Below are 18,955 nucleotides of genomic sequence, written 5' to 3' on the forward strand. Positions count from 1 at the left end.
CTATTAGCTTCTGAAGAGAAAAGACAAGTTTAACATTTAATTTACGAACTTTTAAAAGAGCAGGAAAGGAAAATGGATCTGGAGGAGAGAGTAGAAATTACAGTGAAATATTGTGTATGTATGTTTACTAAAATCGGGGTAATGTTGAGATTTATTTCCGTTATCCTCAGCCTCCTCTGCTTACAAAGGGATTTTTTTATATTGAAGTTATCAGCTGAAGGTTGATGGCTGCTGTTTGTTAACTTTGATAATGCGCTGGAAACTAATCTCTGATTTATCAATTATCTTTTACAGATATTATTTCGTCTGAATTTCTTGGTGGTGGTGCTGTGCCTTGTGATGGATCGACCATATCAATTCTATTACTTTGTTCCATTAGTAACTTTCTGGTTCATGGTCATCTATGTGACTCTAGGCATTTGGCCTCAAACTGGCAAGAAAGATGAAAACGGTATAGAGATAGCTTATGTTGTAATAAATAAATAACAATACTCTTTTTTTTCCCATCACCAACCATCATTAAGTGGGCAGGGCATGCCAGCAATCATGAGCATAGCAGGTCCATCACATTGCTGTTTTTTTGTGATTGTGTTATGTCAGCCAACGGAAGCACAGGTCCCAAAAGTGTGTAATGTCAATTGACATAAACACTTGCTGGTTCACTAGAGATGAGACAATGATCTGAAGGCCAATTGTGCTAATGGACGGATTTGAAAAACTGGGAGGCCAGAAACTAGATCGCAAATGAAACTGCCAGATGGCCACATTTCCCCAAATAATAGCTGCAAATTCTGATTGAAAAGGAATATTCTTGAATTCTGAAAGAGGACAAATCCTCAAGATTGCTATAATAAAATTGGCTAGGGATTGTGCAAGTGGTGGTGGAGGAGCAGGAGAAACTATTTAATGTCCCGTATTCTTTCACAAAATAGTATGCACCACATCTTAGTGTACGCATGGAATAATTATAGCAATCAGTATGTGCTTTCATGGTTGTACAATAATCTGAATTTATTCGTACACTAATCTAATATAGCATTTCTATTTTTTGTTTCAGGTTCTTGTTCCCCCTATTGGGAGGTGGTGCTCAAATTGCTTGGTTTGTTTTTATGTATATGCCTACTTGCAACTTCTCAGGTTAGTGCTTATATTCTTTCAGTGAAAATTATGAAAAGGAAAAGCTCACTGTTTTTCTTTCCTGGTAGAGTAGAAGGAATCAAGTGCATTATTTTTATAATCAGAGGTGTGTTCTTGCTTGATCAATTGCCTGTCTGCATGCAATTTTGTACTTACCAGTTTTGAAAAACATTGTTGTCCATCAGACTTCATAAAGTGATTCATTCTCACATGGCCAAATTATTTTCTAAAAATACCAGGCAGGCAATCTAACTTTAATAATCTTAAACACATATTTGTTTTCATTAAACTTTCATTAATGTTCAGGTTGGAGCAGTAGCAGATTATTTGAAAACTAGGCTTGTCAACTCTAATACAAATGTAATACTTAATGTTTTTCAGTCAAAGTTGATTCCAATTTTCTGACTTTTTTTCAAAGAATGACAAATTTGATTTCATGTTTCTAGTTGTACTTTATAAAGCATTAGAAATCTTTCAGTACAAAGTATCATCATTTAACCACTTCTGCAGTTTTATTTCAATTCTGCATTAGCATTAGAGATCCTGGCACTATATTAGATAATACCTGAAAAATGGCCTTGAAGATGGTGGTATATAATTGACCCACGCCCATTCATTGCATTGCAGGCAGCATGTTAAATTCCTGCTGGCCGCTGTTTTATATCGTTGCTAAGGGCAGCAGTACATCCTGCACAGTTCATTGGCTACGTGTACCAGAAGGGGCCTCTATCATGAGCAGCTGGAATAAGTGAGGCAGCCTGCACCTCTTAAATTGGAGGTACTCCACAGTTGGAGTGTTTGCAAGATGTGGTGAGAGTTGTTTTGAAACTTGAGGAATGGCTTATCATGTGAGAGAGTGTGCATCAAGGTTTTCTGACAATACACTGGAGGTCTTTGTGCGAGGTATGAAGAAAAGGATGTGTGGTGGTGGGAGGGTTTGTGGTGGGGGGATTGGTTTTTAGACATAAGCTCAAGAGGAACTGGGAAGCAGCAGCAGCGGAAGTCAATGCCAGGAATTTAGCCCCAAGAACATGAATGCAGTGCAAGAAGATTTGACGTGAATTATCATGGTGAAGCGAGTTCAGTCATCAAATGGCATATCCTACCAACTGCACCAACTGATCCACTGCTGCATGCACTACACCTCACCACCCAACAATTTCTCTTAAACAGTAATCAACCTTTCAATTCATATGGGTCACTCCACCTTTCCACACTTTGCTCTATTACAAACCTCCCACACACGCTCCCACGTTGGCAACTATTCAACCATGGCAGCCACATCACCCAAACATTTTGCAGGACACTCTGACGTTTTCTATCTTGCTTGTAGGAAAAGGTGGCAGCTAAGAACTGGAGGAGGGCATGTGCGCATACATGTTTTAACACTCATACAATCATTGAGGAGACAGTACTGGCCATACATCACTGAGATTATGGCCATTGGTAGCACTGGAAGGATCGATACTGAAGATATCTTTTTGTTCTTCTCTTCCCCCAAGCAACACCATCACTCAATCTTCAGTACGCTGCTCAAGAGACTGATATTGCATGTATTTCAGTGTCTAGATCAGAGGTGGGATTAGCATGTGGTGATAGACTTGAAACAGTGCAGGATCCAGAGCAGAGCACTGGTGCCAACTTGCTGGCAGGCATGGTTGCACACTGGTTCTACTGCAGAGGTATCAGATGAGTACTTCGGTGGACCTGATTACAAAAGATGGGTGTGCATAAACAAATACTTTGTATACAAACTTTCTGGTAGGTTTTTGACTATACTATGTCCAGAAGCATGGAGGAGCCCAGCACCATATTGGCACAGAGCTTGAAGCCCATTCTTTCCAATAAGGAATGGGTTGCCACCTCCATTGCCACACCAGTGGAATCCACCATGATGCCATGCCCAGCCAATATCACAGCTTCCATTACAGCACCCAGCTTTCGACAAAGACCTGAGTGCAGTGGAGGCTTAGCCTGCTGTCATTGTGGTGCTGAATAACAGTAACTTGTATTTATATAGCTCAGGATTGTGATTTTTTCCAATTATTACTGGATTTGGTTTTTTTTGCCACTCAGCTTGTTTCTTTTAATAGCTTTCTGGGCTTTATTCCTCCCAGGTTTAATTACTAAATGGAGAAAGGCAATTAAAATCATTTTGTTTATTCTTTAAGATGTGCACATTATGTGTTGACTAGCAGGCAGAGTAACTTATGCTGCATGAATAATGTGTACCTGGCAGTCTACCAGAGTGGTACATGGTGAGTGATGTCACCATCGCATTAGTACATAATTCATGTGCTGCTCTCAACTTGAAACACACAGATGCATTTCACACTGTAGTCATGATAGTGTGTGCAAATTGTTGCTACAATGTCAGACAAAACATTCTGGAGCAAAGAAATGACTTAGAGGTCAGGGAAATTGATAAAGGTTGAAAAATACTTGGAAATGGCTGGAGACAAAAGTGATAGTGTAACAACTGGTTCCTCATTAGTTGCTTTTGTAAGAAAACTCAAGACACCAGGCAAAACATATTGTTCGGTTTGTTCCAAAGAGTTTGATTGAAGAACTAGTGGTTTGAAGGTTGTAAAGCAGCATGAACATTCGAAGAAGGGCCAATCAAAGTTACATGATCTGAGCACCAGTGCTCATCTGCAAGGTTCCAGCAATAATGATGATGTGCAACTTAAGGTCTGCATGCACTTTTCGAGACCTGTACATCTAGTGTCAGCAAAGTTGAACCACCTCCTAAACCACATGTATCTTCTCAAGACCAAATTGCCAATGCTGAAGCAACAGTCAGCTTTCACTGCAGAACATTCTCTATTTATGATGGCCCTCAGATCACACGATTGCACAACACTTGGCAAAGAGCCCTAAGACACTTGACTCGCTGAAGATGGACCGTATGTGTGCTTCATACTAAATGAAGTGTGGCCTTAGCAAAACACTGACAGAAGAGTTGGTTAGTAAATTGAAGCATTCTCCCTTCTGTCTGAACATTGATACGGCCTTTTGCAGATTTGTAGAAGGTTCTCTATCTTAGTGAGCTTCTCAGAGTCAAAAGTTTGGTGCAGTACCTGGTGTCTGTGTAGATAGAGTGAATGCTAAAACCTTGTACAAGGTATTAGTTGATCTATTCTCAAAGCATAAATTGCCATGGATAAACTCTTGCAGTGTCATTTCAAAGTCAAAGACTAGTTTGAAAACTTGCTTGAGAACCGTTCCTCCGCACTTACTGGATATTGATGGAGGACAGCTGTCCTCCTGTGCATTATGCAACCAAGGCCTTTTGCAAACCCTGCAAGGTTTTCTGGAGATCCTGCTGAATGATCGCTACACTGATGTCAGGTGGTCTACAGATCTTAGAGAAGAAATGTCCTATGTTTCTACACTTACGAGATTAATGTTCAATATGCCAGACTGTTATGTACCCACATTGATGGCTTAGTGTCAATGATGTTATAGTAGATACTTTGCAGCAAATGGGTGTTTTGACTTTTTTTATTTGCCTTTATGGATGAGAATGAGAAGAGAAGGTACAAGAATCTTGTTGAGGAAACCTACCACAAAATAAGAGTTAGTGAGGCTGTTCAGTTCGTGATCAGGCGAAACAAAATGAAGTTGTTCAAGAGACAGAAAACATTGACATCAGAAGGAAAGAACAGAAAGCAACATATTGACACTCAGTTTCCTACCAGAAGAAACAAACAAGACTGATATTGAACTTGTAATGTGAAGTGTCTCCTCTTTTGAAGAAGTATGGGTTTGCCTTTGAAATAAAATAAGGAACCAAATGTGCACAAATTGCTTGAGGACGCTTAAAATTGTCTGCCTAAAATACAAGTAACTCACAGGAAAACAGAAAAAATAACAAGGCCAAATCAAATTCAAGAAGTGGAAGAGCCACAGAAAAAACAAATAACTCTCCTAGGAGAAGTTAATGAAACAGAAAATAATTACTGGACCATTAATTTGGAAGTTAATGATCACCCCACAGAATTCAAGCTAGATACAGGTGCAGATGTTTTAGTATTATCTGGTGAAGTGAAGTGGCTTAAAAATATCACCTTACACCTATCCTCCATCCAGTTGCAGAGTCCAGAAGGGACTATGCTGAAAGTAATAGGCCTACACTTGGCGAGATTAAGATACAAGAATACAGAAACTATTGAACCCCTGCATGTTATACAGAATCAGGAGTCACCATTATTCAGCAGAGAAGCATGCTTGCCGTTGAGGCTGGTTTACAAGGTTGATGAAATTGCTGATGAGCTGTCCAGTAATGTATTCAGAAAGGAATGTCCATCCCTATTTTCAGGCTTAGGAAAGCTGAAGACAGAATATCACATAACCCTAAGGATGGATGCTAAGCAAGTATGTAGAGTGCGAGATCCTCCTCTTGGCAGCAGTGGTCACCAAATTAGCAAAAAACACCTTCTTTATAAAATTAGATGCTAACAGCAGCTTTAGGCAGTTGCTTCTGGACAAAGAATCCAGATTGCTAACTACTTTCATCACCCCATTTGGTCATTATTTTTAACAGGTTACCATTTGAATTTGCTTCTGCACATGAGTTATCCCAAAGAACAATGTCTCAGACCCTGGAAGGTATGGAAGATGTAATATGCCAAATGGACAACATTCTTGTACATGGTTGATGGAGAAAAGAACATGACCAATGAGTGAGAGGAGTCCTCAAAGTTCCACAAGAAGCAAGTTTTACCTTAAACAACAAGTATGAATTTGCAAAGCCTATGATAAAATTCTTAGGCCACATTTGTGCAGGCTTCAGGAATTACTGTTGACCCATAGAAAGCCAAGGTGATTGGAGGGTTCTCAAGGCCTAAAAACATGGCAGAATTACAAGGACTCCTTGGCATGCTCAATCAAGTAGGCAAATTCCTGCCAAACTTGGCGGACATCAAGAAGGTGTTATGACAGCTGTTGAAACAAAGTCAACAGCGGTGCTGGAATATGGACCAGCAAAATGCTTTTGACAAGATCAAAATTTCATAATCTCGCCAGAAGTTATAAAGCACTGCGATTTAGTATTATCAACAATTGTAGCAACGGGCACATTATCTGTAGGCTTGGACGCAGTATTCAAAAATATGGACAAAAGACTAGTTTATTACTTCTTAAGATCTCTCAAGGTCACAGAAAAGGCAATCGACCATTGAGAAAGAAGTTTTAGCAGCTATATGGGCGTGTGAGAAGCTCTCTGATTATGTTATGGGATTATGATTTAAAATTGAAACCAACCACAAGCCTCTAACATAAAGGAGATTGCAAATATGCCACCTGGAATTCAGTGTTTTAGACTGAGACTCGAGATACGATTCTGCATCGAGTACATTGTAGGGAAGTGCCAGACTACAACAGATGTATTATTGTGCTTAAGAGTGGAAGGAGTCAAACTGGAAGATTTAAATTTTGTTGAGGAAATGCAGCATAGACTTCGCAAATTACTAAACACTTAACAGCCATGGAAAAGAGATTACAAGAGATTAAGCAAGCACAACAGCAGGAAGATGAAAATAAGAGTTTTCCCAGAATGGATGGCCAGATTATACTCCTAACAACTCAGTACTTCAAACAGAAAAAACATCTCACAATCATTGATTTCTTAATTTTTACTGACAAATTAGTCATCCCTAAAACACTTTGATTTGAAGGTCTCCAGAAAATCTATCAAGGTCACTTGGAGATAGTGACTTGCCGAACAAGAGCCCAGCAGTCAGTCTGCTGGCCAGGCATTAGTCATTGCATTGAAGAGTTAAACTCAAATTGCCTTCTGTGTGCAGTGAATAACCAACAGCAGAGCAAACCCCTCCACTTTTTTTGAAGGCCATAGGGAGTGCCTGGGAATGGATTTATTTAAGTTTAAAGGTAAAGTTTTCATCATTGTCATCAATTATTACTCCAGATGGTTTGAAGTGAGTAGGCTGCACAGCATTACAGCAGAGGCAGTCATTCCATCACCAAAAAGAATTTTCACGACACGTGGCACCCCAGATGCTGTGGTGTCAGATAACGGTCCTCAGTTTATTAATGAGCTGTTCTGCCACCTATGGTTTCTTGTACGTGACTAGTTCACTGAGATATCCTCAATCGAACAGAGAAGCAGAAAGAGAAGTTCAAACAGTCAAGGAATTGATGAAAAAGAACTAAGATATTAACTTAGCCCTGCTTAACTACAGAACCTCACAGCTAAAAAACGGGTTCTCGCCATCAGAGCTAATGACGGGAAAACGGCTGCGAACACAACTTCTAGCGCTACAACAAAAACTACAACCTGACATTACTTCAGATGATCATGAGAGTGTTAGAAGCGTGAGGAGCAACAAAGAGACAGTCAAGCTTGTAATTTCAACTTCAGGCACACAGCAAGAGACAGAAAAGTGCTACAGCCTGGGGAGAGTGTGTGGATATGAGACCAACAGAAGAAGTGAGGAGCACCACAGCCATGATCTTATTGAATTGAAACAGACTGAGGAAATGTAAGGAACTGCAAAGCCTTGATATCATTGGGAAGGGAACCATTGGAACCTTGAACTTATTATCCAGAACCAGATAGATATAAGGAACCAGGGACAAGTAGAAACTCTGCAACCACCCAGGTAGAAAACAGTCCTGTGGCATAGCAAGAGAATGCAGTTCGTCCTCAACATCGAAATAAATTTAGGAAGCAGAAGTACAGTCTCGTGTAGAGTACTGAGATGTATTTGGATCTGTAATTAAACTAGGACAGTTTTTACGAATTACAGACTAAAGCAGTTTTCTTTGGGGAAAAAGGCAAACCCTAAAGAATTCCCATCTAGACTTCGAACTCAAGACGAAACAGCACATAACAGCACTCTCGAGTTTCCAAGAATGAGAGGTGATCTCACTGAAACCTACAAAATACTTAAAGGGATAGACAGGGTAGATGCAAATGAGATGTTTCCTCTGGCTTGGAATTCTAGAACCAGGAGACACAATTTCAAAATAAGGGGGAAGCCACTTAGGACTGAGAAGAAGATAAATTTTTTCACCCAGAGGATTGTGAATCTAGAATTCTCTACAGAAGTTCAGTCTTTGAGTATGTCCAAATCAGAGATTGATAGATTTCCAAATACCAATGGCTTAAAGGGATATGGGGATAATGTGGGAAAGAGGCATTGAAATGGACATCAGCCATGATTGTATTGAATAGTGGAACAGGCATGACGGGCTGAATGGCCTACTCCTGCTGCTATGTTCGTATGTTCCATAATTCAGCTGTGCATAAAATTTTGAATAATTAATGTGACCTGAGTACCCAAAGTGACTTCATTATCGCTTCCTGCTGTGAAAAGGTGCTGCATTTATTAGTAAACTATTTTTAAGGAAATGTCTCTTTGCTTTGTGTCCATGTGCCCAGTTTGGTGTTCGCTACCTGTGTAGAATTCCTGGTGCTTTGTAAGGACAGGATTGAATCCAGCCAGTGTTGGGGTTTCAAACCATGTTAAGTTACTAAATGTGCTTAAATTAGCAGAAAAGTGAACGGTGTTGGCATAAATGTTTTAATCACAGAAAATAGTTTATCTTCAAGGCCAGGAACATTCTGGAAGAATTTGTGTTTTTTTAAAAGACACCACCCCTTAAAGGGTTAATGCAATGACTCTAGTTTCTGCTGTTCCTGGAAAAGTTAGCATCTTACACAAAAAGGTAACTAGGCAGTTTTAAAGAAGTTGGAAACCTCTTGACCCAGGTGGCCTGTTTATAAGAGGGTCACATGGTGGTTTATGGCCTTGAAAACTATGTTTAAAAATTGACAGGCTGTTTTTGCTTTGGGAGGAAACAAGAAAGGTCAACTGCTTAGGTAAAGAAGACAATAACTCTTGAAGTTCCCAACCAAATCCAAAGCTGAGAGTGAATGGAAGTTGTTCCGTAGTCACTCTACATTCTGAATTCGACTCACTGCAAGTTTTCCTTGAAGTCCGCCTGAAAGGTAGTGCAAGAGTCATCAATTATCTTGCAGACCAGCGCTGAGACACCAAATGTATAACCCAGACCATTTCAAGGAATCCACCATCTATCCTTTTCCCTTGAATCATTGACATTTAATCTTTTGGGTAGAGTTTCTCTATTTGTTTTTGGATCCGTTTGTGAGAGAGGGTCCAAATTTGTATCCATTAGACCTGCCGCTCAACATGACTGGACAGTCTTGCTTGAAAGTAAGCTTAAAAAAAACACTTACTGGACTTGTGTAAGAGAGATGAGCTGCCGCGTGCTATATATGACAGGGTTCGCCTTCATTGTTTGCTACGTCCACGTGGGCTGCCCAAGGCACACAAAAGTCATGTCCCTTTACGCCCTATCCTATCTTTGACCGTTTCTGCACAACATGAATTGGCCAAATGGTTGGCACTTTGTTGCAACCAGTTTTGACTAAGTTTTCCACAGACACGGTGAAGGATTCCTTCCCATTTGCAAAGGCCATGCAGGACTTGTATAGCGATAGCAAGACTGTGTCCATGTGCTCATTTGACATTGCTAGCCTATTCACCAATGTTCCACTTAAGGAAGCCATAGACATTTGCGCTGCAGCACTATATATCATGGTGATCTAGACCTGCCACCATTGCATGAATCAATATTCGTTCAACTTATGAACTCAGCAACTCGCGCAAGTTGAGCTCTGTTTTAATGACACCATTTCCGCCCAAATAGATGGTTTGTCACAGAATCCCCTCTAGGCCCAGCTCTCGGAAACATCTTTGTTTCCATGAGAAACATGTCTTCGATGGAATGACACCTAACTTCCTACCTCTCGCTTATTTCTGAAAAGTAGACGATATGTCCACTGTTTAAATCCACAGCTGCAAGTAATAATTTCCTTACATGTCTTAATGGGATCCATCCTGTGCTCATTTTAACCTTTGAAATGGAGCAGTCAAATTAACTCCCCTTCCTTGGCCTAATAATTGAGAAATTTGCTGGGGGGTTCTCTACTATGGCCTACCGCAAACCTACCTTCACTGATCAAAATATGCTTTGGGATTCTTGCAGTTCCACACAATATAAGATTGGTCTTATTGGCAACCTTGTAAATAGGGCTGAGCCATTTGCTTACCATGCAACCTTGATACTGAAATAGGGCACATCAAAGGCATCCTGTGGAATTATGGCTACCCTGATCAGATAATTACGCACTGTATATCACTTAAACTCATGAACAGGCCTAAGGCCGTCACTTTCAGCCCTGAAAACTGCCCAGTTTACCTCAGATTACCCTGGAAGGGCAAGGTATCTCAAAAATTTGAGCAACAGGTGAAGCTAGTTGCTTCATGCTGCTACTATGCAGTAGCAACACGAATGGTATTCAGCACTAACAGGATGCTGTCATCAAGCCAAGAAGACATCCTGCCTATCACAGAAATGAGTAATGTGGTATATGAATTTCAGTGCCAATGTAATGCTAGGTACATAAGCCATACGTCCCGAAGACTGGCAGATTGTACCAAACAGCATGTCCTAGCCGCTGTTCACAACATTAGATCTGATTGCGGGATTGGACAACATTTACTAAATAATCCTCAGTGTGCTAAGAGTTAGGCTGACAACCAATTTAAGATTGTTAGTCAGGTTCGCAGTATGGCATATGCTGGAAGTTACATATATGGATAGACGGGGCCCTGTTCTTTGTAAACAGAAAGAACACGTACACACATTGTGCCTGTTTCAGCTAAACAAAATAAGTGACAGTCATTCGTTGACTCGTTCCTTAGGGCAATGCCTAGACCAATCAGGGTCAAGCTGCCTGGTTTAAAATTTAAACAATGCTTGGCAGTTAACTGTCGATCATCGTCATTGGTGCATTCTCCGTGGCAATGCCTCTACCAATCAGAGTCCACTTGCCAACCAATCAGCACTCTTTTCACAACCAGTAAAAATTGTTGTTTTCCTGTTACGTTGGTATTCTTTTGAAGTACCCTGATGAGTGCAAGTTGAAAAGCTTTGACATCTCTTTCGGTAATACTCAAGTTCTGTGCTACCAAACGACTGTATTTAGAAAGAGTAATTATTATACTTTCATATTTCATACTGTAAGTTAATAAGTTTCGCATTCTACTTGACCAGTCTGATTTTATAATAAATTAATAATTTTGTTATTTATTGAAGAAACCTGGGCACTGGTTATTCTGAGATTCATAGGTAAAGTATATATTTGGCTGTATAGCTAGCTGGTGAAATCATTTAAATATATGTCCTGATTTCATGGAGTAGTAGAACTAGAAACTGCGCTTATCCTATCTCAGTCATAACATATAATTGGGGGCTCGGATTTAACCTATGACAAAAATGTGTAATTGGGAAAGGATAAAAAGCAACAACCAGATTTCTTCTGTATTAAAGTTTATATTGGCGGAATGAGTACTTCTAATACAAGTGAGTTTTTGAAGTAGCCTCGGTTAAATTATGATTCTTTAATGATATTAACAGTTGCAGTTGGCGAGTGGTAGAAGAGGTACAGGCAGAAATTAGTGAGAGCGCTAAAGAAGCAGACCTTTGAAAACTAGTGACCAAAAAGTTGAATATGAAAATGGAAGAACCAGAATCAGAAAGAGACAAGTTTACATGGGCACAGTTTCAGTTAGATTAGAAGATGTTGGATCTAGAATTTCAGGTGAAGGAAAAGGAGAAGGGGGGAAAGCAGAAAGGCTGGAAGGAGAAAGGGAATACCAGCTTAGAATGCTAAAACAACAGGCTGGCCTTGGCTCTAGGGGAAATGTGTGTAGGGAAGATTCTGACTCTAACCCAAGACCCAATGGGGAGCTGTTTAATTTGTGCAAGCCCTTCTGAAGTTTGAGGAAAAGGACATAGAGGCATTTTTCATTTCTTTTGAAAAGATGGGATGACAAAAAGAAATCTGGACATTGCTTATGCAAAGTGGATTGACTGGTAGAGCTCATGAAGTTTATGTCTTGCTTCCTCATGCGTCTTCTACAGATTATGAGGTGGCAAAAAAAGACTCTTCACGTTGCTTATGAGTTGTTCCCTGAAGCTTACATGCAGAAATTTCAGAATCTCTGGAAACAGCCTGTGCAAATGTATATAGAATTTGAGAGGGTAGTGCAAACTAACTTGGATCTTTGGATGTTGGCGCTAAAGATAGAGGTCATGTATGAGACCCTTAGGGAAATAATACTGAAGGAGAATTCACTCCCTTCAGTAGTAAGAACTCATGTAGAGAATCAGAAGCTTTCAACAGCTAGACAGACAGCTGAAATGGCTGATGATTACGAGCTTGTCCACAAGTGAAAGAACCTGTGGAATCATAAGGAGATAAGTATACAGGGGCACAGTTTCAGTTAGAACTGAAGAAGTTAGAATTAGAATTTCAGGAGAAGGAAAAGGAAAACAGGAGAAAGCAGAAAGGCAGGAAACCAAAAAGAGGCTAGAATTCAAATTTAAAAGGGAGCAAACAGAAAGGCAGGCACAAACCAGAGAAGGATAGAAGGTTGCAGAGTGACAGGAAGGCAAGTAGCCAGGGACAAGAAGCTGGTAATGTACCGGAATCTCCTCCTCAGACCAGAAAGGAAAGTTCTGAGGGTGGGAGTAACTTCCAATGGCCTAATGCTCCCATTGCTGGAAGTTACAAGGTAAATCTACGGGACTTATCAGGGTACACTGATATTGATGCAGAAAATGTGACCTAACCAAGTGTACTGCAGACCAAGCTGTAGCTCTGACTGCAGCTGTAAGCACAAACACTGCCGTGTGTATGGGGGAGGTAAATAAGATATCTGAGAACTACAGGGAATTCTTGTCAAAAGGCAAAGTAACTCTTTATCCCTCAAGTGAAGCAGTTAAATCTATAGTTATACTCAGGGATACAGGGGAGACACTCTCTGGGGAAAGGCATGACTTTTCCGCAAGAGAGTTCACTAAATGCCAAGGTATTAGCAATTGGTATTGGCGGGGCATATTGGGTGCACTTGGAGTGCGACCTAATGTCTGGAATTATAACGGTTGGAGTTATTCATAGTTTGCCTGACTTGCTTCTCAGAAATTAACTGCCGGTGTGAAAGTAGTAGCTTCTCCAGTAGTTACGGAAAGACCAAGTGTAGGCAAGGAGATAGAGCAGTAGCAGGAAAAGATCCTAGGAGTTTTTCCCTAGTGTAGTGACCCGAGCAATGGCTAAACAAGTTCCATCGTTGGACGTGGAATTGGCACTACAAACAAATATTTGGCTCCCTGAAACTTTCTTTGGGGATTTGAATAATCCGAAGGAAATGATTAGTAAGTCTTCTCTGATTGAGGCTCAGCAAGCTGATCCAGAGTTAAGTGGCACAATCGACTCAAACTGAAGCTGAAGCAAAAGGAGTTCTAGAATGCTACTAAGTTAAAAATGGGATTCTGATGAGGAAATGGAGACCTCCTCACAGACCTGTAGACGAAGAGTTCATCAGGTAAGGGAGCCGCCCAAATATCGTCAGGAACTATTAAGGATAGCTCATGAAATTCCTCTGGAAGGACATCTGGGGATCCGAAAGACCAAGCACGTATAAGTCGGCATATTTTTATTGGCCAGGTCTTCACAAGGACATAGTACAATTTTTTAAAACATGTCATACATGCCAGATTGTGGGAAAACCGTAACCTGCAATCAAACTGGCACCACCAATTCCCATGCCAGTTTTTGGAGGACCAGTTAGTCAGATGTTGGTAGACTGTGTGGGATCTTTATCAAAAACAAAAGCAGGACAATAATATGTATTCAGTATTTTTGATGTGGCTACTCTTTCCCAGAAACCAGTCCCTTGAGAACAGTTTCTGCCAAGGTACTGGAGAGAAATTAACCTAATTCTTCACTCAATATGGATTACCGATTGAGGTCCAATCCAATCAAAGTTCCAATTTCATGTTTAAAATTTTTCAGGAAGTTATGAGTGGTATGGGATAAAACAGTGAAAGTCCTCGGCATACCACGCACAAACTCAAGGAGCTCTGGGATGATACCATCAGACTCTCATAACAATGATTAGGACGGTCTGTCAAAATTATCCCCATGATTGAGATGATTGGTTAGAATTTTTTGTGTTTGCCAGTAGAGATTCACCTAATGAGTCTACCAGTTTTAGTCTTTTTGAGGTCGTTTATGGACATGAGGTGAAAGGTTCTCTGAAACTAATCAAAGAAAAGCATTTAGAACAGGGGGACAAATATTCCATGGTAGAATATGTATCTAGGTTCAAGGATTGGCTCACAAGTGCCTGTAACCTTAAAGCTTCCCAAACAACCATGAAGAAATGGGCAGAAAAACATGCCAAGACCCGAACCTTTCAACAAGGGATGATGTGTTAGTACTACTGCCTTTACAGGATGAACCACCAAAAGCATGGTTCAGTGGTCCATATAAAGTAGTTAAAAGGATTGGTATAGTTAATTATTTGATGAACGGGATCACAGGAAAAAGAATTGGCTATGTCACATGAATATGTTGAAGCATTATCATTGCTGGGAGAAGGATAAGCAAGTACAGGTATGTCAGATAGTCAGGACAGTGAAGGATGAAAGAGGTAGTGAGGATGAGGCAGAAAGAGGCCTAGGCAATTCTCAAATTGAATTTCCTACAATCTGGTTAGCTAATACTGAACTATTAGGGAGATTGGACTCCATGCTTTGGTATTTAGATGCAGAACAAGAAGATCTAACAAGGCTTCTCACAGCATTTAAAGGAATTTGTAGGGACAAAGCAGGATGTACAATCCTAGCCAAACATTATGTGGGTGTAAGGAAATCCTCTCCTATAAAACAGTATTCTTACCACTTAAAGCCAGAGAAACAGACTCAGGCCGAAAACAGATCCGATATATGTTGGAAAATCACCCCTTTGAAGCCAGCCAAAGCGGCTGGAGTTATTAGTGCCTAAACCAGATGGTTCGAACAATTCCTGCATAGACAACAGGAAAGTCGATGCAGTAACAAAAGTAGATTCCTAACCAATTGCTTACTTGGATGACTGTGTTGACAGAGTTAGCAGTGCCATTTTTTTCATGGATGTGAGCATCGCTGGCTAGGCCATTTATTACCCATCCCTAATTGCCCTTGAGAAGGTAGTAGTGAGCTGCCTTCTTGAACTGCAGCAATCCATGTGGTATAGGTACACCCACAGTGCTGTTAGGGAGGGAGTTCCAGGAGCTTGACCCAATGACAGTGAAGGAATGGCAACATATTTCCAAGTTAGGATAGTGAGTGACTTGGAGGGGAACTACCAGGTGGTGATGTTCCCATGTGCCTGCTGCCCTTGCCCTTCTAGATGGTAGTTGTTGTGGGATTCGATGGTGCTGTCTGAGGCAGCATGGTGAACTCCTGTATTGCAACTTGTAGATGGTACACACCACTACCACTGTGCATTGGTGGTAGAGAGGTGAATGTCATCCTAATCACAAACAATCAAGCAGGCTGCATTGTCCTGGATGGTGTCAAGCTTCTTGAGTGTTGTTGGAGCTGCACTTATCTAGGCAAGGGTAGAGTATTCCATCACACTTCTGGCTTGTGACTTATAGATGGTGGACAGGTGTTGGGGAGTCAGGAGGTGAGTTACTCACTGAAGGATCCCTAGCCTCTGACCTGCTCTTGTAGCCACAGTATTTATATGGCTAGTTCAGTTCAGTTTCTAGTCAATGGTCACCCCCCAGGATGTTGACATTGGGGGTTTAGCGATGGTAATGCCATTGAATGTCAAGGGACGATGGTTAGATTCTCTCTTGTTGAAGATGGTCATTGTCTGGCACTTGTGTGGCATGAATGTTACTTGCCATTTGTCAGCCCAAACCTGGATATTGTCCAAGTCTTTGCATTTCAACATGGACTGCTTCAGTATCTGAGGAGTTCCAAATGGTGCTGAACATTGTACTATCATCAGCGAACATCTCTACTTCTGACCATATGATGGAGGGAAAGTCATTGATGAAGCAGCTGAAGGTAGTTGGACCGAGGACACTATCCTGAGGAATTCCTGCAGTCATCTCCTAGAACAGATGATTGATCTCCAGTAACCACAACCATCTTCCTTTATGCTAGGTATGAATCCAACCAGTGGAGTGTTTTTCTCCTGATTCCCATTGACACCAGTTTTGCTAAGGCTCCCTGATGCCACACTCAGTCAAATGTTGCTTTGATGTCAAGGGCAGTCACTCTCACCTCACCTCTGGAGTTCATCTCCTTTGTCCATGTTTGAATCAAGGCTGTAATGAGGCCAGGAGCTGAGTGACCCAGGCACAACCCAAACTATGCATCAGTGAGCAGGATATTGCTAAGCAAGTGCCACTTGATAGCACTGTTGATGACCCCTCCCGTCATTTTACTGATGATGGAGAATAGACTGATGGGGCGGTAAGTGGCCGGGTTGGATTTGTCCTGCTTTTTTGTGGACAGGACATTGCTGGGCAGATGCCAGTGTTGTAGCTGTGCTGGACAGTTTGGCTGGGTGGGGGGCAAGTTCTGGAGCACAAGTCTTCAGCACCATTGCCAGACTATTGTCCATAAGGACCATAGCCTTTGCAGTATCCAGTGCCTTCAGCTGTTTCATGATATCACATGGAGTGAATTGAATTGGCTGAAAATAGGCATTTGTGATGCTGGGGGGGCCTCTCGGGGAGGCCAAGATCGATCATCCATTCAGCACTTCTGGCTGAAGATTGATGCAAATGCTTCAGCCTTATCTTTTGCACTGATGTGCTGAGCTTCCTCATCATTGAGGATGTGGGTTATTTGTGGAACCGCCTCCTCCTCCAGTTAGTTCTTTAATTGTCCACCACCATTCACGACTGGATGTGGAAGGACTGCAGAGCTTAGATCTGACCATTGGTCGTGGGATCGCTTAGCTCTATCACTTGCTGCTTGTGCTGCTTGACATGCAAGTCGTCCTGTGTTATAGTTTCACCAGGTTGACGCTTTATTTTTAGGTATACCTGTTGCTACTCCTGGCATGCTCTCCTGAACTCTTCATTGAACCAAGGTCGATCCTCTGGCTTGGTGGTAATGGCAGAGTGGGTGTTATGCTGGGCCATGAAGTTACAAGTTGTGGTTGAGTACAATTCTGCTGCTGCTGATGGCCCATAATGCCTCGTGATTGCTTTGTCTTGAGCTGCTTGTTCTGTTCAAAATCTATCCTGGTTAGCACAGTGGTAGTGCCACACAGCATGATTGAGAGTATCCTCAGTTTGAAAGGGGACTTCATCTCCACAAGGACTGTGCAGTGGTCACTGCTATCAATATTGTCATGGACAAATGCTTCAGTGGCAGGCAGATTGAGAATGAGGTCAAGTATGTTTTCCCTCTTGTTGGTTCCTTCACCACCTCCCACAGACCCAGTCTAGCAGCTATGTCCTTTAGGACACAGCCAGATCATCTGTAGTGGTGCTACGAGCCACTCTTGGTGATGGACATTGAAATCCCCCACCCATTCTGAGTACATCTTTTGCCCTTGCCACCCTTAGAGCTTCCTCCAAGTGGTGCTGAACATGGATCTAATACTGATTCTTACCAAAATAGATTTGCTGAAGGGCTATCGGCAGCTTCCTTTAACACCCCAAACTAAAGAAATATCGGCCTTTGGACCAGATGGTCTTTACCAATACTGTGAGATGCCATTTGGGCAAAAAAAACTCCCCAGCAGATTTTCAGAGACTAATGAACCAAGTATCAGCCAGTGTTCCTAACTGTGAGATTTATCTTGATGACGCACTAATATGTCGTGACACTTGGATGGACCACTTAAAACAATTAGAATAAAAGCAAAATAGTGTGGATGCTGGAAGTCTGAAATTAAAAGAGAAAATGCTGGAAAAACTCAGCAGGTCTGACAACATCTGTGACAAGAGAAACAGTTAACGTTTAGAGTCCGTATGACCCTTCTTTAGTGCAATTTGGAGCAATTAAAACAATTAGAAGCTCTGCTTGGAAAACGATGGTCAGCTGATTTGCCAAAAATAAGTTTGCAAAAGCACAGGTAGCATACCTAGGGCATATAGTAGGGCAAGGACAGGTGCTGCCAAGAGCAGCATAAGTACAGGCTTTGGTGGAGTTCCCTTCCCCTAAAATGAAGCAAGAGATCATGAGGCTTTTGGGGAGGTGTTAGCTCTACTGCAAATTTACATAAAATTTCAGTACTGCAGCTGCTCCACTGACAGATTTGCTACAAAAGAAAGCCAAGTTAGTGTGGACGGGGGAAATGCCAAGTATCTTTTGAAAGGCTGAAAGCAATTTTGATCAATGAACCAGTCTTGGCTTCTCCAAATTTCACTAAACCCTTCAAAGTAACAATTGATGCTAGTGGTCTGGGGGTACGTGTAGTCCTGTTCCAAGAAAATGAATCAGGCATACAAAGGCCAGTGGGCTACTTTTCCAAAGAGCTGAATCGACAGCAAAAAAGATACTCTACAATGGAAAAGGAAACCCTGGGCTTGCTATTAGCTCTTAAATATTTTGACATGTATGTCTGCCATGGATACAGGGAGAACTGGTAGATACTGATCACAGCCCTTAGTTTTGTGGAAAAAATTTAAAACCAGAATGCCAGAATATTTGGATGAAGTTTATTATTACAGCCTTAAAGATTGTCCACATTGCGAGGAAAAATTATGGAATTGCCAGTGCTTTGTCTAGAATTTAACTTTGCTTCAAAGTGTCTAAAGGCTAAAATGATAGCGAGAATAACTATTAATTTTGCATAAAAAGTGAATGAATGAGTGCAGGGAGTGTCATAAATGCTTTAATCACAGAAAATGGTTCATCTTCAAGGACTAAGAACATTCTGGAAGAAGTGTTTTTTAAAAGACAC

The 18,955-nt window shown here is 41.2% G+C and overlaps 1 protein-coding gene across 3 annotated transcripts in view; it reads left to right on the top strand.

Moving 5' to 3' along the window:
• casd1 (CAS1 domain containing 1) overlaps positions 1-18,955 on the top strand; it is a 125,716-nt gene that overhangs the window by 74,576 nt on the left and 32,185 nt on the right. For all 3 annotated transcript variants that reach the window (XM_041183518.1, XM_041183520.1, XM_041183519.1), the window contains 2 exons: positions 295-451; positions 1,058-1,137. In XM_041183518.1, coding sequence (XP_041039452.1) covers positions 295-451; positions 1,058-1,137 — 237 coding nt within the window. The remainder of the gene's footprint in view (positions 1-294; positions 452-1,057; positions 1,138-18,955) is intronic.

The sequence above is a fragment of the Carcharodon carcharias genome, chromosome 3 (assembly GCF_017639515.1).
Source record: "Carcharodon carcharias isolate sCarCar2 chromosome 3, sCarCar2.pri, whole genome shotgun sequence".
In the NCBI taxonomy this organism is placed as follows: domain Eukaryota; kingdom Metazoa; phylum Chordata; class Chondrichthyes; order Lamniformes; family Lamnidae; genus Carcharodon; species Carcharodon carcharias.